Source organism: Perca fluviatilis, chromosome 1 (assembly GCF_010015445.1).
Source record: "Perca fluviatilis chromosome 1, GENO_Pfluv_1.0, whole genome shotgun sequence".
Classification (NCBI taxonomy): Eukaryota; Metazoa; Chordata; class Actinopteri; order Perciformes; family Percidae; genus Perca; species Perca fluviatilis.
The window spans coordinates 13,042,262-13,069,560 of record NC_053112.1 but is presented as its reverse complement, the minus strand read 5'-3'; the positions used below and the strand labels follow the sequence as shown (position 1 = coordinate 13,069,560).

Below are 27,299 nucleotides of genomic sequence, written 5' to 3'. Positions count from 1 at the left end.
AATGGAGCCTTTTATACATTGTCGTGTTTCTTAAGAAATAAACGATGGACAAATAAAGTCTTTAAACGCTTCAGATGTAAAGCGATTCGCTGTCAAAGTGACGCCAAAATGAATGGGAGTCAATGGAATGCTAACGGAAGGTGATGGCTTGTTAGCCTCAGAATCTCCTCTTAGGAGGTACTCTTTCCGGATGCCGCTTACCCCTGGAGTAGAAGAGAGCAGAAGAAGAGTGGTGGTCCAGATAAATACATGTGCTGGCACACTACCTGCTCACGTTGGTTGAAATAAAGTAAAAGTGAATAAGTCAAGACAGGATCGTTATTGTTACGACACAACATATTGGCGACGAGGATGCAGACTCTGAACCTGAGTCAGCCTACACCTTTTCTACAAAATGTCGGGGTGCCGCCCGTACCATTCAAGATGTTGATACGCACTTTTGAGATTTATCTCCAGGCGATGGCTGATGAGGAATTGCCTGAGGCAAGAAAGCACGCTGCTAATCTATTGTTTGGGCAAAGAAGGTCAGAGACTTCTCTACACACTGGACGGTTGCTGATGAGAAGTACGATGCAGCGTCGGCTGCCATTCAGACTTTCTTTAACGCGCGAAGTGAACGTCGTAGCGAAAGATACCGCTTCAGACAACGTGGTCGGCGCCCAGACGAGACTATACGGACCATGTTTGTTGCCTCTTTAAACGAGCTGGCTACGACATGTCAGTTTGGGACAATGGAAGAGGAGATGAAACTCGTTGAAAAAGTCGTCTTCACCGCGCAGAAAGCACCAGCGGAACTGTTGCCACGGCCGACCTATTAATATGCGCGCAAACTGCATGTGGCAGGACGTCCACTTCCACAGAGCAAACCACTGTCCTCAAGGCAGCTCGCAGTCAGAGTCGGAGAAAAACCAAGACACAGGCTACACTACAGACCACAAGCGAGAGGGGCCACAGGTGTGTCCTTCCAGCGTGGGTCATATTCACATAAGTCACATTCTTCCTCTCTGACAAGTCAAAATGTGTGCTGTGAAAAAACCTGGACAATAAACATAAATACAAACCTAAAAAGTACAATATAAATAGACTACACCCTACACTTTGTAGACTGAATGCCAGAATAATTACTGAATAAATACAATACAATACAAAATCTTAAATCATTTTCTGTGGTGGGCGGGACAACGCAGGCCCTTAAAAGTCTAGCTACAGCCCTGGACAGATGTGAGTTTGAAATTAAAACTTAAAATATCATTAGCATTTATAATATATATTTATATAAACTCGAGTTTTCATGTGTTTCAGGGATGAGCTCGCCGATTGTCATCAAAGAGTATAGATTAGGTAGGCTACTTCTATAGCTACTCTTTGTTGTCATCAGACAGATGAGGGTGAAGGGTGAAAGTAGCTCAAAGTAGCGCGCGGTTCTTTGCATCCTCGTGAGAGTCTTCATCGTTGCCAGGACGACCAAAGGGGCTGACCCTGGCCACGTGACAGATAGTAGGCTGGCCGCTGCTTCTGCTGCTGGGGCTGTAGTGGTGTGTTTGTGTGTGTGTTTGCATGTGTGCCTGCTGCCTCTCACACACAGTTTTGCTTTGGTCGGCCTGAGGAGACAGCAGAGCTTGCCGTCTGGAGAGAGGAAAACACAGACAGGTAGCTTAGTTCGGGCATGAAAGAAAAGATGGAGCTCTCGGCGACGGGAGATCGCGTTTTCGCCGCGGAAGCCATACTGAAACGCCGCGTCCGTAAGGTGAGCTACAGACGCCGCCGTCCCGCGTGTTTTGACTTCCCGCAGATGTTGGCCGCGGTCAGCACGACCCGACACGGCTCTGCTGCTCCAGTCCATAGGCTCGGGGCTGTCTTCTTACGCCTATGCAACGGCTTCGGAGGCCTTGTGGCTTGGCGAATGCCTTTACTTTGCTAGCTAGAAGCTAACTCGCGAGGCTATCAGTCATGGGTCGTATATCCAAGCGTTGAGAGGGTAATAAAAACAGCAACACAAAAGAAGGGGGTAGCTGCAGAACAAGGCAGCCCAGCCGATGGAAGGAGGGCTCTGCTATGAAATGGAGGGGCCCGATTTCTCTGCCAGCTAATGGTAGCTAAAGCTATACGGTCACAGTCTGCATTTTACAGCCTGTGGAGGAGGTGTAACTTTAGGTCACCCACTTTAAAGGCTGTTTGAGACTGCCGTTTTCTTCGGCATAATGTGAAAAAAGGATTCCAAAAACAGTTCTTGCACTCATCTACTGTTGATGAGAGAGGAGTAACAGCCACAGTTGATAAAGGACTTCTGACAGTTTCTTAGAGTTTGCATCAGTCCTTTATGGCTTGTATGCTGGAAAAGGCCCTATAAATCATGGTGGTGTACCATTTTTAAGTGGCTGGTAGTCCCAGTTAACCAGCAGGCCCACCAGGCCTCCAGGTACTTCTGAATTGCCTGCTAGAACTTCATAGTTGCACCCCTTCTTCTGAGAAGTTATCCAAAGCACTTGCACAAAAGCATGAACGCCGTATTTAGGATTAAGATTAGCTCCTTGAGCAGATGTTGCTGAGTGAGTAATCCTTTTTTAAATTGATGCCATATGATGTAAACATTATGTGATGTTGTATGCAAACAACTTGTAAAAAATGCATCATGCCCAGTGTTAAATGTATTTCATATTATAGAGAATGTTTGAGATTATAACTCTTTATAGCCAAGATGAGCTCCTATCAAATTAAGAACAGGGACTCAGTCCACAACAAGTACCATTTCTTGACTGAAATATAATCAAGTTCAAATATGACATTTGCTGCATATGCATTCCAGATAAAACAAATATCTTGTGCCCATTGTTATATACAAGCTGTTTAAAAAGAAAAAAAATCCAACATCTGTCTTGTTTTTCTTGCAGGGAAGACTTGAATACTTGGTAAAATGGAAAGGATGGGCAATGAAGTAAGCGCTTCTCTTGACTTTAACTCAATATTAGAATTCCTCAGTCTCTTTACAGGGAGGCCTTTGTTTTGTGTTGTGCTGTTTTTCATGCCTTCACATTAAACTGAAAATGTGGATTAAATCACCTTAGGCTTTGGTGAAAAAGTTATTTTTATGGTAAAAAAAAAAAGTTTCCTTTTGTTGTGTGTTTTCCTCATGTTACTCCATCCATGTTTAGGCACAGCACTTGGGAGCCAGAGGAGAATATTCTGGATGACAGGCTGATACTGGGCTTTGAGCGAAAGTGAGTAAAGATAGCACCTAATGAGAGTACATACACCATGTTTAGTCTTGTTTTGCACATTGAGTGTGGTAAGAGTCTGTCGTGGTATGCTATGCTAAGGATTTTGGCTCGTAACCTAAAATGTTTGTCTATTTTATTCATTTCAGTTGCCTTGATTTTACACTTGTAATGTCCTTACATCACGTTAACTCCCATGTAGCTCACTTTAAGTGCTTGTGCTTGCTTCTGCCTTTACCTCATCTGTTAGTGTCTTTACATTCCTCCTCCTCTTCTCTTCCTGATTGTGAAACCTCCATCTAAGCTCAAGTCCTTTGTGTCCGTTGCCAAGCCACTTGAAAAGCCGTGTGCTGCTCACAGAAAGTAGATGTTTGCAGTAAACCTCAATGGACACCATAAAACTGACAAAACTGAAAAGACACAATGAAAGGGAAACGGAAATGGACACGTGAAGACAGAGAGTCTGGCTGTGTTTAAACATGGCTTCAAACTGTTCTGTGTGCCCGACTACTCTACTCACACACTCGCAGCTTTCATCACCACCTTCTTGTTTGATTCGTTATATTTGCTCTCATTGTGGTGTTCTCTTTTCTTTACTTATGTGATCTGTAATTTCCTTTTTCATAGGGAACGGGAAAGAGAAATGCACGGACCAAAGAAACGGGGACCAAAACCCAAAAACTTTGTCATGAAGGTACAGTTTCTGATGATGATGTTTCAGTGTTTATACACCGAGACGAGCCTCTCACATCACACGCTGCAACACATCAGCAGCGATTGAAAAGTCAGTCTTGAACAGCTGAAAAGCCAGTGTCCACTTAAATTATCTTTAAAATGTATACCAAATTTGTTTTATTTTTTAATAAGTGAAATTATAGCATACTGGTTATTGTAGCCATAATCTGTTGATCAATTTCATCAAGAGCTTCTCAAATTGGTACCATTACTCAGGTAGCAGCACGTTATAGGAAAATGGAAAGTTCTGTTTGTGGTTTCTACTGTTGAACTAAGAATAAGGTCAACCCGCTTGAAACTGGCTTGTTTGAAGTTTACTTTAATTATTGTACGAACAACATGCATCGCTGTCAAAACAGTTGGGAACACAATGGTGTAGAACATCTATACTTGTGCATGCAGATAGATGTTATTAAAGTGCTCATATTATGCTCATTTTCAGGTTCATAATTGTATTTAGAGGTTATATCAGAATAGGTTTAATTTTCAAAAATGCACCATATTTTTGTTGTACTGCACATTGCTGCAGCTCCTCTTTTCACCCTGTGTGTTGAGCTTTCTGTTTTAGCTACAGAGTGAGGCATCGCGCTTCTGTTCCATCTTTGTTGGGAGTCGCACATGCACAGTAGCTAGGTAAGGACTACTAGCCAGTCAGAAGCAGAGTATGAGGGTGTGCCATGCTAGCAGCTAGGCGAGCATTATAACGTGTGTTACAAAGTGACGCACGTTCATCACGGAAGTAAAGGCTGGACTACAACAGAGCAGTTTGTGAACAGTGTTTTCTGTTGGAGATGGTAAGTCCCTTTGGGGTGGACTTTGGGCTATTTCACTTTGGAAGCCTATAACATGCACAAAAAACATATAGATCACAATAAAGGAAAGGGAAACAGCCTAAAAGCATAATATGAGCACTTTAAAGGCATAGAGTGCTTTCTGAAGTTATAAAAAGTTTCACTGTCAAAAACAGAGCTTTCAATGTCATAAGTTGTTCATATTTTCATCACAAATAGTTAATAATCAGTAGTTTTGCAGAACTTTCTGGTTAGGTGTAAGGGGAATTAAATGCCTAATATTCCAATCCAACAACAGAATTTAAATGACCATATGTCACCATGAAGTCGGTCCTAACTACACAATAAAATATAGTAATGCAATATAGCAATTGCAATGATTTTGAAACCAGTTCCATGTTTGTCTAGAACCATTTTTTCACCTTCCTAACACCCACACTATGCTTTTCGGGCTGATATGACACTCCTTTGTCCACACTCTTAATTCTTTATCATCTCCCTCAGGCTCATGCTCAGAAAGGAGGGACCAGCAGCCGAGCCTCAAACGCCCGCCAGACTACATCGCGCTCCTCTTCGTCCACTTCCAGTCGAGCTACTCCTTCCTCCTCCGCCTCACCTCATTTAGCATCTTCGTCCTCCTCTTCCTCAACTGTGGCACCCTCTCCCAAACTCAATTCCCTCGCAGCCACGCACAAGCTGAAGAAAGACATTCACCGCTGCCACCGGATGTCCAGGCGCCCGCTGCCCCGCTCAGACCCCATGGCGTCCTCCTTCTCCAACCCCGGTGGCTTCCCCTCCCGCCTGCACGTCTCGCCCTTCTCCGAGACCGTCCGCATCCTCAACCGTAGAGTTAAACCACGGGAGATCAAGAGAGGTCGGATCATTCTCAACCTGAAAGTCATTAACAAGCCAGGTAGGGGTGGCGCAGCTGCAGGCGGCAGGAATCTTACAGAAGGACGCCAGAACATCCCTTCCCGCAATCGCATTATCGGGAAGAAGGGAGACGCACCCTATAGACCTTTCCAGCCCCCTCTGAAGATGCTGGGGTTTCCGATGTACGGGAAGCCGTTTGGGCTGCAGTGTGGTGGCCCTTTGTCCTTCCACTCCCACCCAGGCTCCAGCACAGGGGCCAGGAACACCCACCCTACTTCCTCCAAGCACCAGTCGCCTTCTTCTCCTTCCAGCTCCGCCTCAGCTGCTCAGTCTCAGCCTGCCACAGGAGGCTCACCTTCCAGCGAGGGCGCCAAGTCCAGTAAACCTCACACAGAGACCCAGAAGGGCCAGAGTGCCAAGCAAGCTGCTACCGCCCCGTCCTCCGACGCGAACCCCTTGGCGTCGGCGTCTTCTTTCCTCCCCTCCTCACCGTCCTCTTCCTTGGAAGACGTGGAGGATGAGGACGATGCCCCGGACCGTTCAGCGGCCCCAGAGGGAGGCAGGAAAAGCACTCGCCAACGCGGGGCCAAACGCCAGCCGCCCGCCGCCTCTGGCACCCCCGGGAACCAGATCTCTGCCCCCGCCGAACCCCAAAGGGTGCCTGCCGAAGGAGACCCCGACTGGCACCCCGAAATGGCACCGAGCTGCAAGGATGTGGTGGTCACTGACGTCACCACCAACCTCGTCACGGTCACCATAAAAGAGTTCCCCTCCCCTGCCTCGCCCTCCGCTAGCCCTGAAAGCGCCTCCTCTCCTCCCCCAAGCACCACCTCTGATGACGTCTCTCCACCCAAGCCATAAAAGATCAGATGTAATGAAGTCGATTGCCATTGATGGTGGAAGAAAATATCATGCCAGTGTTGCCACTTCCGCCCCCTTCTACCTTTTCCTTAAAGGTGTGTCCATATTTGTGTAACTATTAATGAAATGCAATGTAAATTAACACCGCCCAGCCATTGAATAGTTAAAAAAAGTTTTTTTTTCTTTCATTTCTTTTTTTTAAGCGGGCAGCTAATACGCCCTTAAATTGCCATATTTTGTCCTCTTGCACAGCACTGACTCTGAGGCAGACTTGGATGGAAATATTATTTGTTTTCTTTCACTTGCTTCAGACGTGCTGGGTTTAGCTTGTTTGGTGTAATAACAAATTGTCCGACACACTCAACCATTTCGTGTATAGCGTGGAGCTTTTATCAAGCACACTTGGTGTGCGTGCGTGTGTGTGTGTGTGTGTGTGCGTGTGTGAAAGAAACAAATGCTATTTTGATTCCGGCCCTGCTGCGCAGGCTGGTATTGACAGCCTTCAGGTGGCATGCCAATTTCCTGCCCCATAGTTTCATTGGAAGTCCAGCTTGTTAATGATAAATGAGGTAATGTGTTTTTGCACTTAACACAGTTGGACTCATATATTGCATCAATACAGCGAGGTAAATGTAATGCACTTGACTGCATCGAAAAACAACCTATTTTATGTAGTTATCAATTTTTCAAGGCCTTTTTCCTCTTGCTCTCTTGAACGCACATGCATATACATACAGTAGGAATAAGTATTTATATGCACGCACAACCTTAAAAGCTGCAAATAATATACAAAAACAATAGTTTTTAAGTTATTGCTGTCCTTGCCGTCTTTCCCTGCTTGCCTTTTTTATTTTTATTTTTTGTCACGAACCCACCACCTTCTTTAAATCTGTGACGTCCACCAAGACTCTAAACTGGCCGACAGTTGGTCGTGAAATGTTCTCTTTATGCCAGATTTTCGCCATATTCCTTCTCAACTTGTCATGGTCTAGAAGGTCCATGAGCTGAACACAGTTCAGGCTGAAGCCACCAACCGAATGCAGCTAAAAATAGTTTGTTGAACCTTTTAAGCTACTTGGCACGTGTTTGCAGTCTGTGGAACATGTATCCAGGCAGTTTTTGACTTGTAATCCATAGTAACTGGTAAGTCTCTTTACCACATTGGCAGGTATAGAGCAGGTATACACCCTGTTTTGTTCCTTTGGATGTTTCTGGTCAGTTTAGCTGCTAGTGCTTTATAAGTATGTTCTCAAGTTTCAGTAGAAGTGGTTCATGTAGCATGTTTTGGTCTCCCCCTGCTACCCATAGGGCAAGAGAAAGTGAACCATGCTGTGCCAGGAATTTGAGGAAAAATGTCCTTTTTCTGTGAAGTTATCCACTAACTTGTCTGTTCGACAGTGTGCCATTTCTGTGCCAGTTGCTTTTTTTTTGGATATACCCAAATATAACCAGAAATGTGGTTGAGGTTTTGGTATTTGTGAAGCTAAGAAGAGGATTTCTGGAGAAATGCAATCTTTCCACCTTTTTAATGGGAGCTTTGTTCTTTCGATTTAAAGGTGTCTTGTTCTGAACTATGTGGACACAGCTTCAGCTTTTCTCTGGACCTTAGATCATGTGTAATGAAGAATATTTTCTTTTAGTTAGAATCAAGTAACTTCAGAAGCAAAGGTATGACAGGGTTCAGGATCTCTGCTGATGATTTTGTAGGTTCAGTTGTTGGATGACTGCAGTTATGGTTTCACCACTGCTCCTGGTTTGGTTCATTTTGTCAGTCTAATTCTATCCAGTGGAGGAAAGAAAATACCCTCTTGATATGTTAACCTGCCTTGCAGAACACAAGTCTGCAAATTGACTGCTGTCAATTGCCATTGCCTCCCATTTTTAAATGCAGGTTTTCCTGTTTCTAAAGCTCAGCTGCCGTCTGTAGCAATGCCGCTTGCTGTGACCCATTTCTTTCTTGCATTGATTGCTAGATTAGGCCACTAGCCAATCATGGCCCGCCCTGAAAAAAAGGAGGTGTTGTTTTGGAAATTCAGTTTCAGCCACACATTTTTTTTTTTTTTTTTGCATGAAGGGTAACTGCTCCTGTTTTGGACTCACTGTTTGAAAGTCTCTGTAGGGGTGCACAATTCAGAAAATGTCTCGATTCGATTTTCAAGATTCGATTCAAAATCGATTTTTGATTCAAAGAAGATTCTCGATTTTAAAAAGGAATTGGACCCAATGATGCATTGAGGTACCGAAAAAACGTGCTCTTGCTGCTTGTTTCTCTGGTGGGAAATCGCCTCAAGACATATGATCTATTGTCTGTGGCTGATAAATCTATCAACTCTGTTACTTCTCCAGCCACTTTACCTGGCAACAATCAATCAGACGCTTCATTTACTGTCAAAGATGACCAAGTATTTTGTTTCCTACCTTGCTGCTTTTACCTTTTTTTTCTTTTTTTTTTTTAATCGAGGCAAAAATATATGACTAAGGACCAGTAGTATTCAGACCGGAGAGTCAAGAATTGTGGCACCATTGCTTTCTCCAAATACTGTACATCAAGTGTGCTGTCTTTCAGTGGCATTATGTAACAGTCAGAAAGAAAGAAAAGAAGGTGATATCCATCGCCCACATGTTTCTCACAATGAACCGCTGCCGAGCTCTTTCACTGCAGGTTGTTGCCAGCTAAATGCCGGACCGCTTGAAAGTGTTCAAAGTGCACCTAAAGCACTTCAGAAGAAACCTGACCCTTTATACACAGACTCTCAACCCTTTCCTTGTGCTGCCTGCTCTTTCTATACCTTCCCAGACCTTGGCTCCTACTCCGGAGCACCTGTGCGTTACCATATTTAAATATAAATCTTCCGCATGTGTTGCCTTTATAGCGTAGCTGCTCCATTCAACCCCAGCTGCACTCCAGGCGACGTTCACCTCGTCTTACTCGGCTCTTAAAGCTAATGCTAAACAAAACCTATACTTCTTTACTTGCCGTGGCTTCGGCGGTAGAGATGAACATCGCAAAAACGGTAACAACCTTGAAAGGCTTCTGATGTCTCACTTTCCAAAGTTGCAAATGCAGCGTTCTCCGTGTCTTCGTTAACACAGACGATGAAGATGTCACCTCCTCTCCTGCCATGGACGGGATTGGGTCTAGTTGTTGTCAATACTGTTTCAATACTCTCATAGGTCAAACGTGGAAGGATTTATTCCAAAAATGACACATCCATTATATGAAGAAAAAAAACAAGTGGCTTACTCTTATGAAGATCTCTGTAAGTCAAATTCAAATTGAGGTACTTTAAAAAAAAAAAAAAAAAAAAGACAGTACTTACCTTGAATCCTTACTTGAGAAAGTGAAAACACAGACTGCGTTTTCTTGATTTTCCAGAAACGGATGATCTAAAGGAATATTTTCTTCTCCAAATGGATATATCGTGATTTTGGAATAGGTTTTTCCATCTACTATATCGTTCATATTTTTTAAGTGGTGGATAGAAGTGACTGTTGCAGTTGGTAGATGTGTAAGGTATTAGGCTGCTAAGCCATGTTTCCAACAGTGATAGCAATGTTTTTTTCTTTCTTTTTTTTTTCATATGGAGTAGCACAACTCAACTTAGTGGCCTATCTTTCAACCAAATAGGGCTCTTGATTTTATTATTTGACTTTTTTTAAGCCTTTTTTCCCCTTTTTTGAATTGTTTTACATTTATATGTGATGTCATTTTAAGTGCTAGATTTATTTGGCACTAATTAGAATAAAGGAAGGATCCTTGTTTAAATGTATGGATAAAGATGCTTAATGTATTGAGAAATGTGCTTTTTAAGCTGTTTTTTTTCCCCCTCTGTACTGTACTTAAATTTTTTTTTTTTAATATGCATAATATTAATGTGATGCTGTTTATTTGAATGTCATTTATTAGTCCAATATGGGTTTGATAAGAAGGCAAACTCCGACTAATTTTAATGTGTCAAGACTGCAGTTTTGTCTGTTATAATGATAATATGAATTGTGTACATTGTATTGATGGTAATAATGGGGAGTTGGAGGATAATGATGACATTGTAATGTATCTGAACTTCTGAAGCATGTTTTGCCAACCCTTATTGTACAGATTATGTATTCAATGTCATGTTACCTGTTGTTGCTTTCGGTGTGTTTCTTCAACAAGGCTTTTAATTAAAAGCTCTTTAAAAAGCGGTTTGCTTTGTTGTATTTTTATTTATTTTTTGGCTGCCGGCACTTATTTTGGTGCATGTGTTCAGACTTTGTTTGGATGTAGGTGTTCGGACCAGCAGTGGGTTAAACATTGATTACTAATCACACACACACACACACACACACACACACACACACACACACACGAACAACTGCGCTACTTGAGCGTCTTTTTGTCAGCAACACTTTAGTTTGAGAGCTAACTGGCTAGCCTAGCCACGTCCAGCTGTTGTAGGACATTAAATGCAAGAATCAAAGTCTTTTCTCTTGTAATTTCCTTGCAATACACATATAAATGTATAAAGCAAAAATAAAAGTAACTGCTTTCAAATTTGAATTGGGGAAAAAAATGAACAAATCAATTCAGCGGCAAGCAAGGTTCTCTTCTTAAAGGGTTTGGCATTTGAGTGCAAGAGCAAACCTGTCGGTCACACACGGAGAACCTTGACACGGTTCAGCAGTAAAGAGATAAGAAAGAATTCCTGGTTTAGTATGTCATCTGTAAACATTGCCATGTCTCCTTATGAACAATAATGGGCCGGAAAGAGAAGCTGAGTCAATTAAAAGAAAGCATAAGACTGAAATAACTTCAGTCCATAATGCTGATTGATGTAGGCTACATTGTACCCTTTTTCAAATAAATCAAGTTAAACCACTCCCTAAATGTAAAGGGAGGAAAAACTGTATCCCACTATTGGCTCTGTAATATTTCTACTGTAGTACCCAAAATTCTCCACAGAGTGGCGCTGGTGGGCCGTCTTGTTGCATTCATAAGAAGGGGAGCAGAGCGGCTTCTGTCTGTTTTTAGAGATTGTGAGAGCTGGGGTGATATAAAGGTCATCACGCCTGGGTATTCATCTCCGAGTGTTTTGATGTTGTGATGAATACATACATCTAGTTCAAAGTGCTTTTTTTCTTTTCCACAGTGTTTTATTACCTTTTTCTTCAGTTTAGACTGTTCAGTAGATGTAAAAAAAGAGACCGAGTTAGAGAGACTGACACAGAGAGATGATACATATGTCCTTTGCTACTTTTTCCTCTGCTCCCTCCATTTCTCTCTCTTGTATATTCCATCCTTGGCAGGATATCAGTGGATTTATGAGCCAGATGGAACTAAAATAGTCACTGTGGTTTGACGCTATAGTGGCCCACATCTATCTATCTATCTGTGTGTGTGTGTGTGTGTGTGTGTGTGTGTGTGTGTGTGTGTGTGTGTGCAACATCAGCCACCTCTGGAGATTTATCCACAATCTAGGCTTCTGTTCTCTGCAGGGAAGCTGGACTGGTTGAGCCTCTGACTGTGGTGGATATTTAAGCTTAATTTCAAGCCAAACAATCTGCATCTATTCATGTGATATTTGCAGTGGTGGAATGTAACAAAGTCCATTCACTCAAATACTGTAGGCCTACTAAGGTAAGATTTTAAGAAACTTGTATTTTACTTGAGTATTTGCATTTTATGATCATTTATACTGTACGTAACCTACATACAGCCTATGTATATGTATATTGTGTGATGGTGATACTAAACTAAGTATTTTTACACTTTTGCTTACAGTAAGTACCAGATCTGAGTACTTCACCACTGGATGTTTGTTCCTTATAGGTTTGACTTGTATATTCTGCTCAAATTCATGTTTTAACAATTTAAAGGAATACTTCAACATTTAAAGGAAATACGCTAATTTGCTCTATTTCCAAGAGTTGGATGAGAAGATTGATACCACTCCCCTTGTAAGCATGCTGATTTAAGCAGTTAGCTCAAAGTACTAGCATGGCTGTAGACTTGTTAAATTTGAAAGTGCTCTATTCTTGTCACTCAAAGTTGTTGGACTGTCTTCTGAGAAATGTACAAAGTGAAGTATATTATTCAGGTTAATGAAAAGTGTGTTAACTAACAAAGGGAATTTTGACATTTTCAAAAGCAACTCCTGCAATGATGAATAAACTATCCCAGATTCTTATCTAAGGTTGTGTGTCTGAGGTTGGATTATTCCTTTAATGTTGTGCTAATTAGCAGATTCAGCTCCCTGATTGGCAGTAGGCATGCAAGCAGAGCACATCCTTCCTGCATGTCATGCCTCTATTAAACTTTAAAACTATTAAACTATACTAAAACTAACATGAACAGAAAACTTGTTGATGTTTGTTGAACAAGGCCGCAGAGGACTTCTGTGTCAGGGTCAGATAATGTCCATTGGCGTCAGTGGAGAGTTTTAAAGTTAGCACTGCCTCTTGAGGAAAGCATGTTCTTTCTGTTTTCTTCTTCTGTTTATCTTCTTCCTTCTTATAGGCTACCCCTCACTGTGTAAATTGACTGCAGCCTATTACCTCTGTTTTTTTCTCCAAATGATTTTTTCTCCTGCAGGCAGCACATAATGTAGCCTATGCCTGAGCATTTCAATGCCAACATGTATGTCACATGTGTGTGTGTGTGAGATGTGCATGTAAGGGTGCATAAGTGAGGGTGTGCAAGGCTTGTAAACTTGTAAGACTTGGTATAGGCTGTTCAGCTGGTTTGAGTTAAGTATTTTCATTTTATCTTACAATTTTTGCATTGATGCTTCTGTAATATGTTTTCGTGGAATATTTGATTGAGATTCACAAAATATAAAGTGTCTCTGCAAACAAAAATCGGTGTCAAAATGCCTTTATTTTTTATTTTTTTATAAGTCAAACTACTTAAAAAAGTAACACATGCACAATCAGAGGTTACCCCCACACACACATATATAAAATACACATACACACACTGCACATCGATCCATCGCCACCTTGTTTGTTCACGCTGCTGCTGGAGGTTCACCCCTGCTCTGACTCTGACGCATGCCCACAGCCTCGCTCCTCCTCTCCCCACGGATCCCCATGGTAACGCGCGGAGGAGAGAGCGGTTTAGCAACACGGAGACGGAGAGGGAGCATCTCTGGTCCAGACAGCGCGGTGCCTTAATTCAGTAGGGTAATCCTACACACAGAGCAGGGGGCGGCGAGAGGAAAACATCTTCTGTATGTAAGTGCCCCCATTTCTACAGCAAACGACAGCGCTGGTAGTTCATCTGAGATGTCGAACTGAGTTTAGTTAATCGGCTCAGTAGATCGTGATAATAACGCCGATGCACTCTTCCTACACGGTGCTGTAGGCTAGCCTGCGGAGTGATGCTGCCTCCGAAATGAGGACATTTTTCTGTTTCCAGTTGTGTCTGCATGTCAGGCGTCCCCCCCCCCTCTAAACCGTAATCTTTTGCATCCACAGTGATAATGAAGTTCGTGGTGGTGCTTGTGGCAGCGGGCACCCTGGCCTTCCTCGGCGCGGTCATCTGCATTATCGCCAGCGTTTATCCCCGGAAACGCGACGCGCCACTCGGCGACAACGGCACCCTGACATCGGAGAATCCGTTCGAGCCCCTGGAGCCCGGATCGGTGGCACACGCCGGACCGCTGGGCGCTCTGCACGGCGCCGAGTCCTACGATGGAGAGAAGGGGCTCGGCGGCATCGGCCTGGAGGTCCCCACTCTGAACGAGCTCAACCTCGGGGAGGAGACCGGCGCTGGGTCCCCGAAGCAGTTCAGCTTCAGCCGGTTGATCTGCACGCCTGTACCGGTCGGGGAATGCAAGACCAAAGATCTGAGGCAGCGGCGGGGGGGACAGCATCATCATCAGCAGCAGCAGCAGCAGCAGCAGCAGCAGGCGGACGACCCGCTGTACGGCGCCGGGGATGAAGACTGGACTTATCTGCGGACCACAGCGGAGGACCTCCGTCAGATGGTCCTGCAGCAGAACGACCAGATCCTCATGGACCAGAGGACCATCCGGGAGCTCACCGGGAAGCTGAGCGAGTGTGAGAGCGGCCTGGAGGACGAGAGGAACATCCCAGAGCGGAGCATCGGGGTCTGGAGCGGCAACCGCCGCGTCATGGCCGGGGATGACGTGAGCTCCTCCGCCGCGGCGCAGCTGCAGACGGCGCGGGCTGTGGAGGAGCTGGCCAGGGCCATCATGGACCTGAAGGACCGCATTGAGAAACTCGAGGTAACTGTGTGTGTGTGTGTGTGTGTGTGGGGGGGGATATTCTTAGCAAAGGCTAGAAAAACTTGGGCAAAACCTACTGCCGTTTGCTCTCCTGTTTGAGTTCTGTCTGGCAGCATGACATTTGGCCTGTAACCAAAATCATGAATTAGCCAGGTGAGTCACCGTTGTCCAGTGACTAAAATTAGGCCTTTGTCTGGCCCATTAAAGAGCCCCTTGTCCCAATATTGATATCCACTGTGAAGTCCAGTTTAAGACCTAGGCTATCTGGTGGAATTGGAGAAATAGCCTAATCCTTTCAGAATTTAGGCTACTTCACCAAAATTGAAAGATTTTCAGATTAGAGAAGTCCCACAACCCATTGCAATGGCAGTTAGATGCTTTCAAAGCCAGTTGCCTACAGTTGGACAGATGCTCATCACCAGGCGCCCTGATCTGTCTCTACCTCCCTCCCTCCATCCCCCTCTTTATCGATTCTCTCCCTCTTTTATCTTCTTACCTTGCCTCTCTACTGACAAGCAACTCATGAGACGTTCCTCATGTCTTGCGCATGCTCCCCATGGACCCATGGGAAATCTTTCTACCTGCTGCCCCCGTCACCATCATGTCAGCTGCCTCTACCCTCCGCCTCCGCCTCCGACAGCCGGATAGAGACATAAATAAAAGATGAAGCTGGCAGAACAGGAAGGTGGTGGTGGTGGAGGGGAGTCAGGTTCTCAGCTTGTGTGTGTGCTGAGATTGAGACATAGGCACGGCTTATAACCACACACAAACACACACACACACACACACACACACACACACACACACACACTGCTGCATCACTGCCAGCCCTCTCCAAGCACAGTCACTTACAAGGTTGCCTCAGTCAGTGTGAATTTATATCCTGTTCGTCCAGGTCCAGTCCTGCCTCAGCAACTCTCTTGATATTATATATCACCCTCATCTACAGCAGCATCTCTCTCTCTCTCTTTCTTTACTGCTGCTTCACCAACACCATCTTTTTTTCATACTGCTACACTAATGCTGCTACTGCTGGGCTACTATTATCAATACAAGACCTCTCACTGTGTCCCTTTGTTATCGTTTTACTTCCCGTCCTGCAGTTTCATTTCAGTTTAAACCCACTATGACTATGAATAGTTAAATGCTTCTATTTATAAAGAGAACAGGAGTGGGCTCTTCTCATTGCCTTCATGTTAATTTTTTTTTTTTAAATCCTCTAGGGTGCAACCAGCGAGGAACAAAGATCCACTCAATTCCAAATAAGTTGGACTAGCACTCGCAATTTTATTCTTGCATTTTTCTCTTATTAAATGAATAGTCTACTTAAACACGTACATTCACGCCCCTCCTCCACATTCTGTGGAAGCAGATGTCCACTTTCAAAGATTATACTGATCTCCGTCCATCAGTAGTCAATCTGGACAATCACAATCTCTCCAACAGTCAATACTTTTGATTTTTTTTTAAGATTATTTTTTGGACATTTTATTTCTTTATTTTTATAGGATAGCTGAAGACATGAAAGGGGAGGGAGGGGGGAATGACATGCAGCAAAGGGCCGCAGGTCAGAGTCGAACCCGCGGCCGCTGCGTCGAAGAATAAATAAAACAAAAATGAGAATTTACGATTGCTCAGCCCATCAATGTGAATACATTTTATACTACATGAACCACTCTGTTCTACAACTACAAAACTACACCAAAAGCCACACTGAAAAACTGTTGCTTCGTGAATAACTGCACAATATAGAAAACAGAATGACATGCTGATGCTGATTAGAAGGTAGTATAACCCTCACCATTTCACCATGTTAGTTTAGCAAGCTAATTTGCAAATGGGCAGTTAAGAAAAGTACAGCTGAAGACGATGAGAATGTCATTAGTTGTCAAGTATTTGGTCATAAAACAAAGAATTGGACAAAATAAATGTAACTGGAAGATGGCGCTAGATGTATAGTCAGAGGATCACCAAAATTGTTACAACTCATCCTGAGGGCGATATGAATATCTGTATTAATTTCATGGCAATCCATCCAGTAGCCTATTAGTTGTTTGTAGAGATGGTCCGATACTGCCTAAAACGCTGGTATCGGGAAGTACTGGAGTTAATGCACCGATCCGATACCACGTAATAAAGCCCTTAAGAAAATCTACGTTTAAGTAGTTTATTTATGTTCTTTTTCTGTTATAACTGACTGTCAAACTGGAGAATAAAAGAAAGTTCCGTGGCATTAATTGTTTGTGTTTGTTCATGTTTCACAAAGAGTTTAACCTGAGCCAGACCGACAACAAAGATAGAAATAATATCACATCCATACAGGGATAGTAGTATACAGTTGTTAAAACATAATAAAATATATGACACACTGGTATCGTTCAGGTATTGGAATCGGTATCGGGAAGCAAAAAAATGGTATCGGGCCATCTCTAGTTGTTTTTGAGACATTTCACAAAAAACTAAAATGTCAACCAGCCGGTGTAAGGTAAAGGTACTTTATTGTCACATACACTTACATGTAGCAAAATCTAGCCTCTGCATTTAACCCATCTCTCAAGGGAGCAGTGGGCAGCCATTTACAGCGCCCGGGGACCAACTCCAGATCTCCAGATCTGCCTTGATCAAGGGCACTGACTGGAGAACCTAGAACATGTGTTTTGATGGTGGGGAAAACCAGAGCACCCATAGGAAACCCACACAAACATAGGAAGAACATGCAAACTCCACACAGAAAGGCCCGGAATGACCTGGTTGCAAACCCAGAACCTTCTTTCTGTGAGGCCACAGTGCTTACCACTGGGCCACCGTGCTGCTATAGGAAAGGTCAGGGGATCACCGTGTCAGTTAGATTAATCCACTGGGGATTATGTGTATGTCTGTACATAATTCCACAGCAATCCATCCAACTGTTGTTAAGATGTTTCAGTCTGGACCCAAACAGTGGACCGACCAACCAACATCCAGAGCAGCATTGCATTCCCGAGGGCCACGCCACAAGCATCCAAAAAAACTATTATCTGCTCTCTCCGCTCATACAAAAACTCACATATTAGGCCTATAACAACAACTACAGATACGTTGTTTTCTATTTTCCACAGGATTTCGTTTATGATCTCCCTGTCCATCTCTCTCTGTGAGTTTTTAATCATTCTACACCTACTTACTTTTTTCTGTCTCGCCCCCTCTTGCAGGCGGAGATAGGCCCTGCTGCCTTGAACCTCACCGACACATCTGTAGGCACAAGCAGCGGCAGCGGTGGCAGTAGCAGCCCGGCTGGTAACACCGGCAAGGCTCCCGCTCCGCCTGCCGGGAGTGCTTCCTCCCCACCTGTGGCGGCTCCCCCAGGGGGTCGCCGTCCTGCCTCCCCCGCTGCGCCTGTCCCCAAGCCCCCATCTAAGGGCTCCCCAGTGCGTGGAAAGGGCACCTGGAGGGTGGAGGACCTGGAGGGGGAGCTCGAGAGGAAGATAAAGATGTTGGAGAAGGAGCGTCAGGCCATGAGGAAGGAGACGCAGGGCCAACACGAGAAGATCAACCAGGGCCTCGACACCGTCAACCACCGCGTCACTGAGCTGGAACACAGTGAGTCTGGGGGAGGAAGAGGAGGATGAGGAGGAGAGTAAAGACATGTGGTGGTGGTGGCTGAATAAATGAAGGATGTATGGATGAACTGATGCACACAGGGAGGTGAACAACTGCATTGCCAAGCTGACGTGGGCCTACATGAGAGCATGGCAAAGGGAAGGCTAAAATAAAACTTTAATGAGCACTGTAGGTGAACTGGCTTATCACAGCAGTAGAGAATAAGCTGTAGATTAAAATGAGATGATTAATGAGTGCTGAAGGTTGGGAAATGTCAGATAGAGCTAGGAGCTGAAAAGAAAAAAAAAGAAATGAAATGAAAATGAAATGACCTTACTGCTTTCACTTGTAACCTGTTAATCTTCACAATCGTAGGAATTTATATTAAGGATCCTTAATCATGTAGTTTGGGTGTGTCACAATGGTTTTGAGTTTCATCGGATGAACTGTACGTCGCTGAAATTTCCCCTACCACGAACTTTACCATTAACTGGAAGCTTGTTTTTCTTTGGTAGTTACATAGAGAGTGGAAAGAGACTGTAAAAAGCAGACAGAGATCTTTGATAACAGGAGACATGGACGTCTCGAGGAGCGATTGAGAGTTCATGAGGTGCAAAGAGGAAGGTTACTGTAAAAAGGAAATAAAAAGCACTAATTTTGTTTTAGCTCTGTCATTCTCCCAACCTTTCTGACTGTCTCTACATCTTCTCTGCCTTAAGAGCTGCAGTGAGAGAGGCAAGAGAGGCAGATAGGCTGATCATTAACTGGGATGCTGTAGCGCTTGTCATGTTCTTCGTGTGTGTGTGTGTGTGTGTATGTGTGCGTGCGCGCGTGTGTGCACGCACAACCTGTGCATTAAAAGTGAGAAGAGACATACCAGCGTCGTTGTATAAATTGGCCATTCATGCATCGTCCCTTGCCCATTTTCTCTCTCCGTCTGCCTTATTTCTCTCTTGGTCTGACTATTTCTCTTAATCTCCTTCATCTGTGTCTCCACAGCGCTGACAGAGCCACCGTTCCCTGATGGCTTCATCCTCTCCTTCCCCATGCGAACCAACTACATGTACGGCCTGGTGAGAAAAGAGATCACAGAGATGTATGCCTTTACTGCCTGTGTGTGGCTGAAGGTCAAAGAAGGAGGCATCGGCACCCCCTTCTCCTACTCAGTCCCGGGGCAGCCCAACGAGCTGGTGCTGCTACAGGGAGTCCACAACCCTGTGGAGCTGCTCATCAATGACAAGGTACATTCAATTCTCATTCTCACACCTGTGGGTTTGAACCACACTTCAAGTGGTTAAATCACAAAGTCGGTGTGCTTGTCGGAAGTTAACTGGACTAAAACAAATTATATTATGTGTGTAAATGAATGGCTTCTTCTGGTAAAAAGAATTCATATTTTTTACCCTCTATGTTTTCTTATGATGAGTCAAACGAAATAGCCTGCCAAGGAAATCATTATTAGCTTGTTAAACATGTTCATTCTTGTGACGGACCAACTTTTGTATGCCACGTTACATGAGTGGTGAAGAGAACAAACAGTAAAATTTAAAATGTCACAGCATCCTAATATTGCTTTATTCAATTTGATGTTGATTAGAGTTTATATTAGGTTTGGTTCTCTGGATGTCCTTTAGCCTAAGGTGTGCAGATGTATGACGCTGTCCTTCTAAGCCTTGCCATCCATTTAATTAATCATGGCTAAAAAAAATATTTATTCCCCTTGCTACAGAAAATGTAGAACTAAAACAGCTGGTGCCTTTGAACAACATATTCCATTTTTAAACCACAAAAACAAAAAAGAAAGACACAAAAAGGGATATACAACAGCAATATTACTTTGGATCAAATCTTTTTCATCCAAAATAAAAAAAAAAACTTAAATGGTGCTGAGTGCAAGAGAAGCTCACATTATTGAGGACAGGTGGCACAGAGGCAAGCCTTTTGCGGCTGTTGTTTTATATAGTGCATTAATGCTTACCTTTTATAGCACTTACACTATTAGCTCCCTATGGCAGAGATGAGGAGGGGGTTTGCAACTTCAGTTAAAGTAAGGTTGGGACTGTCCACAGGGTGTAATTTTGCTGACATAAACCACCAGTGTGTCCACATCCTGCCAACATTACCACCCCCACGTGTCCAATATCCAATCAGAATGAAAGCTTGATGAGTCGTAGCTCACCTGAAATCACTGATTGTTTCCACCGAGGCAATTTAACGTTGTAGAAAGGTGTAACCACTGTATTCTCTGACCTGTAGGTGGCGCAGCTGCCTCTGTCTCTACCACAGGACGAGTGGCAGCACATCTGTGTCAGCTGGACCCTGAGGGATGGGGTGTGGAAAGCTTACCAGGGGGGGAAGATGAAGGGGAAGGGAGAGGGACTGGCTGCCTGGCATCCCATCAAACCAGGAGGAGTCCTCATACTGGGACAGGAACAGGTGAGATATACGGACGAATGGATAGATAAATAAATTGATGGATGGATGGATGAATGCATGGATGGACAGATTATTAATTGATGGTTGAACAAACTGATGACAGGAGGGATGACAATAGATGGATCGATAAGGTGGAAGGATGGATGGATAGGTGGGTGAATGGGTGGATGCATGGATGATGGACAGATGGATGGATTCATGGATACATGAGTAACGCGCATGAATTATAGTCCGACACTGACAGATGAATGGACAGATGATTGAAAGATGGAGGGATGATAGGCCAATAGATGGATGCATCAGTGGATGGATAATACATGGAGGCAGACCGAATGGTGTTTGTCCCCACACTGGGCTGCCTCTCTCCTTCATTAGCGAGACGAATCTGACATTATCCCTCCTCCCTGGTGTCAAAAGAACAACCCAAAGCACATTCTGCAGCCCATCGTCCTTGCATAAAAGATAAAAAGCGGAGAGCTGGGAGTCCAATTCTTCAAGATGCTGCAATGATGCAACAACTTAATTTGATGCATATTTCTTTTAGAGCGAGAGAGAGCTAGTACTTTATTAATCTTATTTTAGGATGAATGATGGATGATGAATTGCTGTTATGTGGATGTGTTGACCAGATTTTATGGGGGAAATCCCAGGACATCCCTCTTACTCTGAAGGGGGAATACACATTTTTAATCTAATCTACGGGGAAATCAGGAAATGACAATATTTCTGTGTGGATTAAGCTTTATCCTGCTTTTTCATTCTTCTTTAACCAGGAAGTATGACCACAGTAGTAGTTACTGTTCCAAGTAGTGTACCAATTGCCTGAGGAGGGTTGTAGTTTTCCAGGACCAGAGATAGTAGGCCTACATAAATGTCAATCTACTATTAGTATTAATCCAAAAAAGTGTAGGATTGGAGCATAGTTTTGAAAGTGTTAACCCACAAGATGTACTGATCTCTTTTTTTTTTTCAAACTCATGGAGGGAAACCTTCAAGGCCAACATGCAAAACTCATAAATAAACTGTGGGACAAATATATTCAGTTATATACTTGCAATTTGTTGAGATACCCTTTAGTTTTTTTTTGTATTTTTACTACATTCTTTGTGGAAAGTATTGGGTAGAGTTTCCCACCCCAAATGTGGTAATGCCCACTCAAACCCTTTTGGGGGGCTATAGACCTCCAGCCCAAAAACTCAATTTTAACCCTAGTAACTCCTGTTTTAAACCAGGTAAAATTCCCATGATCCTAAAAGAGTTCCTGACTTCCTGAAAAAGTTCCTGCGGTGGAAAAGGGCTAAGTGATGTAGGACTGTTGTACATAATCCCAACAGAGCTCGGCCTCTTGGCTATTCTTAGTATTCTGACATTCAACCCTTTGTTTTTTCCAACTCTTCTACTCAAGGATACATTGGGCGGGCATTTCGATGCCTCCCAGGCACTGGTCGGGGAGCTTTCCCAGTTCAACCTGTGGGATCGGGTGTTAAAGCCAGCAGAGGTTGGCGCCCTGGCCGAGTGCAGCTCCTCAGCACTGGGCAACATCGCCCCCTGGACCGACCAAGACGTAGACGTGTACGGCGGTGCCACCAAGGAGTCCCTGGACCCGTGCCACGCTGCCCAGAGATCCAACCCCTCCAGCCCCAAACAGTGAGGGTTGACTGGGAGAGATCAGCCAATGGTGGCTGTGTTAGCTTGGTCGATTTAGGAGACAATGATATATAACAATGTATCACATTGGGGTTTACAGTATATTTGTTGGGGATGGGAAGCTTGCTGGTGGACTGAAATATGTGATGGTGCGATTAAGCCGTTAAGAGCGGTGTAATTTTTTGTTTTTAAGCGTTGGTGTCCACGCTCATGTGTTTACCTCTGCACTGAGATACGCTGAGTTTAGTCACAGAATCACCTTAGTGAAGGCTGCATGGGTGGATCACCTTCTGGCATGAACAGGACTCTTATGGAAGGATTTAGATGAATTATTGGCTGTGGTTAAATGTACCACCCTCAGTTTTAGGTAATAATCTGTTGGGCCAGTTAGCCTTACATTGTTATTCAGGCAGAGGGCTTTTTATTGGGTTTGAATCCAGTTATGGAATTAACCTTTAAAAATGTCCATATCTAAGGGTTTCTTATTTTACAACAAAGTGACACAACGTTCTCATCTTGTGTCCAGTTGGTTGTGTTTAATGCTCAAACATTCTGAGAATTCTGAGATGCTATCGTGCTTATATTGATTTCAACGCTCAATGGGAAACAAAATGAGTTTTGTTCATTTTTAACTGTATATGATCCTGTTGAGTAATGTCTCTGTACTGTTAGCTTTTTACACTGCATACCATGATCGTGTAAAACAGTGGTCTTATTAATGTATATTGTGTAACGTATCTCTGCTAATGTTGCTCTGTGCCAGTCTGCTCCCCTTGCTGTAGCCTCTCATACACCTCGCACTCCTGCAAAGTTAAGTTGCAGCATTTTTGTTTGTGACTTAGCACAGCAGTGCTCTCAATCGACCTCTGGAAGAAACACTCGATGTCTATCTAAGCACCAATCAGACACTGACATTGTAACAAACCTGAGTGAGTTTGGTAAAACTGTGTTGTATCCTTGAATGTAAACCGGATTGAATGTAAGTGTATTTGCATGAGCAAAGTCACATTTCCTGTCACTAAAGAAACAAACGCAAAATGTGTAAATTACAGCGTTGGTGTCCCCAAACTGCCCACACTCTGAAGCACACAGATGTCTATTTGGTAAATCAAATCCTCACAGAATGACAATGACGGAGGTGTATTAAGTGGGTTGATTATGTATGTATATATGTACTTAACAGCTGACTCTGTCTAGAGGTTTCAGTAGGAAAAACTAGTTTTACTTTCATTGTCTAAGAAAACGGAAGAACAAACAAAATAGTATGAGCAAAACTCGGGATGCATTTATTTGTCTCAAAACTTTTTTCTCATTCCCTGTTATATAAACGTATGTGGCCAAAACTGCCACTTATAACTTCAAAAAACTACAAAAGACCTAAAGCTTTGTTTACATTTGAAGATAGTATAAAAGAAATATTTCCTTGGTTGGCACTTGCAAGCTTTTTTATCAAAAAGGAGTGTAATTTCACACTCTGAATGAAGGTAGAATTGGTAATGTGGTGGTAAAATATTGAGCATGATCGATACAGCATTAAATTAAGATTATTGGCAGTTACCTTCAATGATAGACTTTCTGTGATGCAAGCCATCCAAGGTACCTTGATTTTCAGGCGCAAATTATTTACAGCAAAGCCGGTTATATTGGACCTTTCAACTCTTTTCTAGTCATAGTTGCTAGAGTTAACTGTACTAATGTAAATCATAGTAAAGGATGGTTAAATCAAAGACAACAATTACAGCAAGTGCTGTTTGGTTCTTCCTTTTTACATAAAAGAAAGTTTGGATGTGCTTAATCTCTTGATTCAAGTTCAATGCAAGTTCAAAATGGACACCATTGGAATAATGTTTAGAGAAGATGGAACATTGTCAGGGGCGAGGGTTTGATTCCCACTTTGGCCAACTACACCAAACATGTATCCACTCAACACTGTGCAGTAAAGTAAACTGTAGTTCAAATACAGATTCACTTATTCCCTTAAGACATCAGCCCCACATGTGATTTGTCACCCAGTTGTAAAGTGCCTGCCTGCCTGGGCTCTCATGCCCCGAAATAATAGTGAAATGTTTTTATGTCTTCTTCTTCTTCTTTGTCTCTTTCTTCTCCTTCTCTATATGACTGACTCTCTCTCTCTCTCTCTCTCTCTCTCTCTCTCTCTCTCTTTCTCTCTCTCTGTCTGTCTCTGTCTTGCTTTTGGTTGTTGAAGGCTGTGAGTGTTGCGCTTGTCCTTATTTGGATGATATTGTGAAATAGGTGGATACAAAAATTAAAAAATAAAATGGTTATGACAACATTCCTGGACTCATAGCAAACAAAAAATGACATCAAACACGTGTGTGTGTGTGTGTGTGTGTGTGTGTGTGTGTGTGTGTGTGTGTGTGTGTGTGTGTGTGTGTGTGTGTGTGTGTGTGAGAGAGAGAGAGCCCAGCTTATTGTGACAGATCTCTTTACACCTATCAGCTCATCTGGATTACACCTCAACTAAGCACCTGTAGGCATGCTGTAAACCTAACACACACACACACACACACACACACACACACACATACACACACACAAACACACGCATACAAGTTTGTAGCCTAATCTCATTTAGTTCTAGTCAGATTAGATTGGCTGCATCTTTTCTGTCAGAGGAATTTGCCTTTGACTTGTGTGTGTGTGTGTGTGTGTGTTAATACGCAGATGGAGAGGTTAAGTGTTCTTCAGCAGACACCACAGAAAGTCTGCTTCTTGATGTAGACATAATAGATTACTCAGAGTCAGTCGTGACAGCTGATCTGCCCACCCACCCCCCAAAAATACACACACACGTTTTTGGCTTTCGGCTCAGCTGAACTGTGATGTCATGTGTATCTTCAGACTGCTGACATTTCACGATATTATGTGTCTCACTTGTGCTTGATTTCCTGTTTTGTTTCCCCTCTGTTTTATGACTAAAGAAGTGATTAAAGTTGTGGTATTTTAATCCCTACAGCTCTTCCTAAAAATCACACCACCACCATTACTAATGTTGTTGCTAATGACACACAACAATGTGAGTAACTCCATTATTAGGCGTGTCACTCTTGCAAAACTGCTATTTGATTTTTTTTTAATTTTAGGTTTTATGTATTCATAAAAAGCCTCTTTCTCTTGCTCATTGTGTCACTCGCTTCAGTATTGGTCTTTCAGTCTGTCTGATGACAGTTTGTGGGTTTCTGGTTACTGCCAATCAAATATGAGCAAACCACCCCCACACAGTCCTGATCAGGTTTGACTGTTTCACCATGACGACATCTCAACAACCATTGGATAGATTGCCATGAAATGTGGTGCAGACATCCATGCCCCCCCTCAGGATGAATTGTAATACCTTTGTTGATCCCTTATAGCTTTAGTACCATCATCAAATCATGATTTAATTTGTCCATTACTTTGATCTATGACCAAATACACACAACATTAGTGACATTCTCATCAGCCTCAGCTGTGCTTTGTGTTTACAGTGCCATTTGCCATTAGCAAATATCAGCATGTTAACATGCTCAGCCAGGATGGAGAATGTGGTAAACATTATAACTTCTTAGCATCACCATGTTATAATTGAAATTAGCATTTAGCTCAAAGAATAACAAGAATAAAAGTTTTCTTTGACTTTGAATAAATTGTGATGCAACAAAATTGGCAAATGCATAAAACAAATGCCCTGAAGATGAATAATGTACCCTGCACAATTCTAACCTGATTTGGCTGCCTGCAGCCATTTATCAATAACAAGATCAATCAGTGCGGTGAATGAGTTGGTGAGTCAGTCAAGGAGTCATCAACCACTCAGTCATCTGAATAATCAGTCAGTCAGCCTTCCAGTCAGTCCGTGAGTCTTGCAGTCATACAGTCGGTGAATATTTTCAGTAAATCTCTCCATCACAGCTTGTTAGCAGAGTCACGTGGGGTCTCCCTCTGCTGTTGAATTATAGATGGCCCTTAATTACCTCTGTTTGATGCCGGCAGATATTATGGAAATCCTGATATGACCCACCACCACCACACTCTCAGTCACACACAGACACAAACACACCAACTCAAATATTCATTTTCACAGCAAACCTCCATACCATTCAACCCTTTCATAATCTATCTCAGTGGTTTAGTCTGTATTGTAGTGGGTATACTGTACTGTATACATATATATGAGCCAGAATCTGCCTTTGGGGGGGGGGGCATATCATAGTGGGGGGTCTGGGTGTCCTCCGAGGGAAGTTCTGAGCATCAACGACTTCATTTCCTGTATTCTGATACACTTTTATGCACCAATTTACAGTGGAAATACCTTTATTCAGCCTATGTGGAGAAGAAAAACACAGGTGATAATTCAAAATATATCAAAAATGTAATGGAAAGTATGTTGTGGCGTGTCAATGGGCATTTTTAAGTGGGTATATGGAAATCCTGGAGCTTTCTTAATGGGTATACTGCGTAAAACTGCATATCACGTAGACTACACCACTGATCTATCTCAACGTTTACTCATCCCCTGATTGATGCTGCGCAAACGCTTGCAGCGTGTCAACTACAGAAACAGATTAACAAGTTGTATTCTCACTGCAATGCATTGCCTCATTGTTGCAAGCTCTCCAGTCATGACATTTACACATCGTCCATATCTAAGTTCTGTGATTTTACCGTTGATCAGTTCTTCACCTGTCCTCGCACTGCTGTCGTCTGTTATCCAAACCTTGATTTTCTTCATCAATGTGCAGCAGCGTTTTCTGTTTTTGACTCTGCCCGTGCCTTATCTCATACTAACCAGAGAATGTTTTCCCCTCATGACGAATATTTTCCTCAAGGTCCTTACACCACCACCTCCTCCTCCGCTCTTTTATCCACCTCTCGTCACCAGTTGGCATCTTTTCACTGCGCCTTCTGTCAAAAAACCCTCCATCTCCTTCTCT

At 43.2% G+C, this 27,299-nt stretch overlaps 1 protein-coding gene across 1 annotated transcript; it reads left to right on the top strand.

Annotated features, from left to right (window-relative positions):
• The first annotated feature begins 1,513 nt into the window (after nucleotides 1-1,513).
• On the top strand, nucleotides 1,514-25,309 carry cbx6a (chromobox homolog 6a). Its single transcript, XM_039814014.1, has 10 exons — nucleotides 1,514-1,747; nucleotides 2,892-2,935; nucleotides 3,153-3,218; nucleotides 3,843-3,909; nucleotides 5,246-6,473; nucleotides 13,931-14,703; nucleotides 17,895-18,282; nucleotides 19,282-19,523; nucleotides 20,539-20,718; nucleotides 22,124-25,309. Exons 1-10 carry the CDS (start codon nucleotides 1,667-1,669, stop codon nucleotides 22,367-22,369), a joined length of 3,315 nt encoding a protein of 1,104 aa, XP_039669948.1. The 5' UTR covers nucleotides 1,514-1,666; the 3' UTR covers nucleotides 22,370-25,309.
• Nucleotides 25,310-27,299: the final 1,990 nt, after the last annotated feature.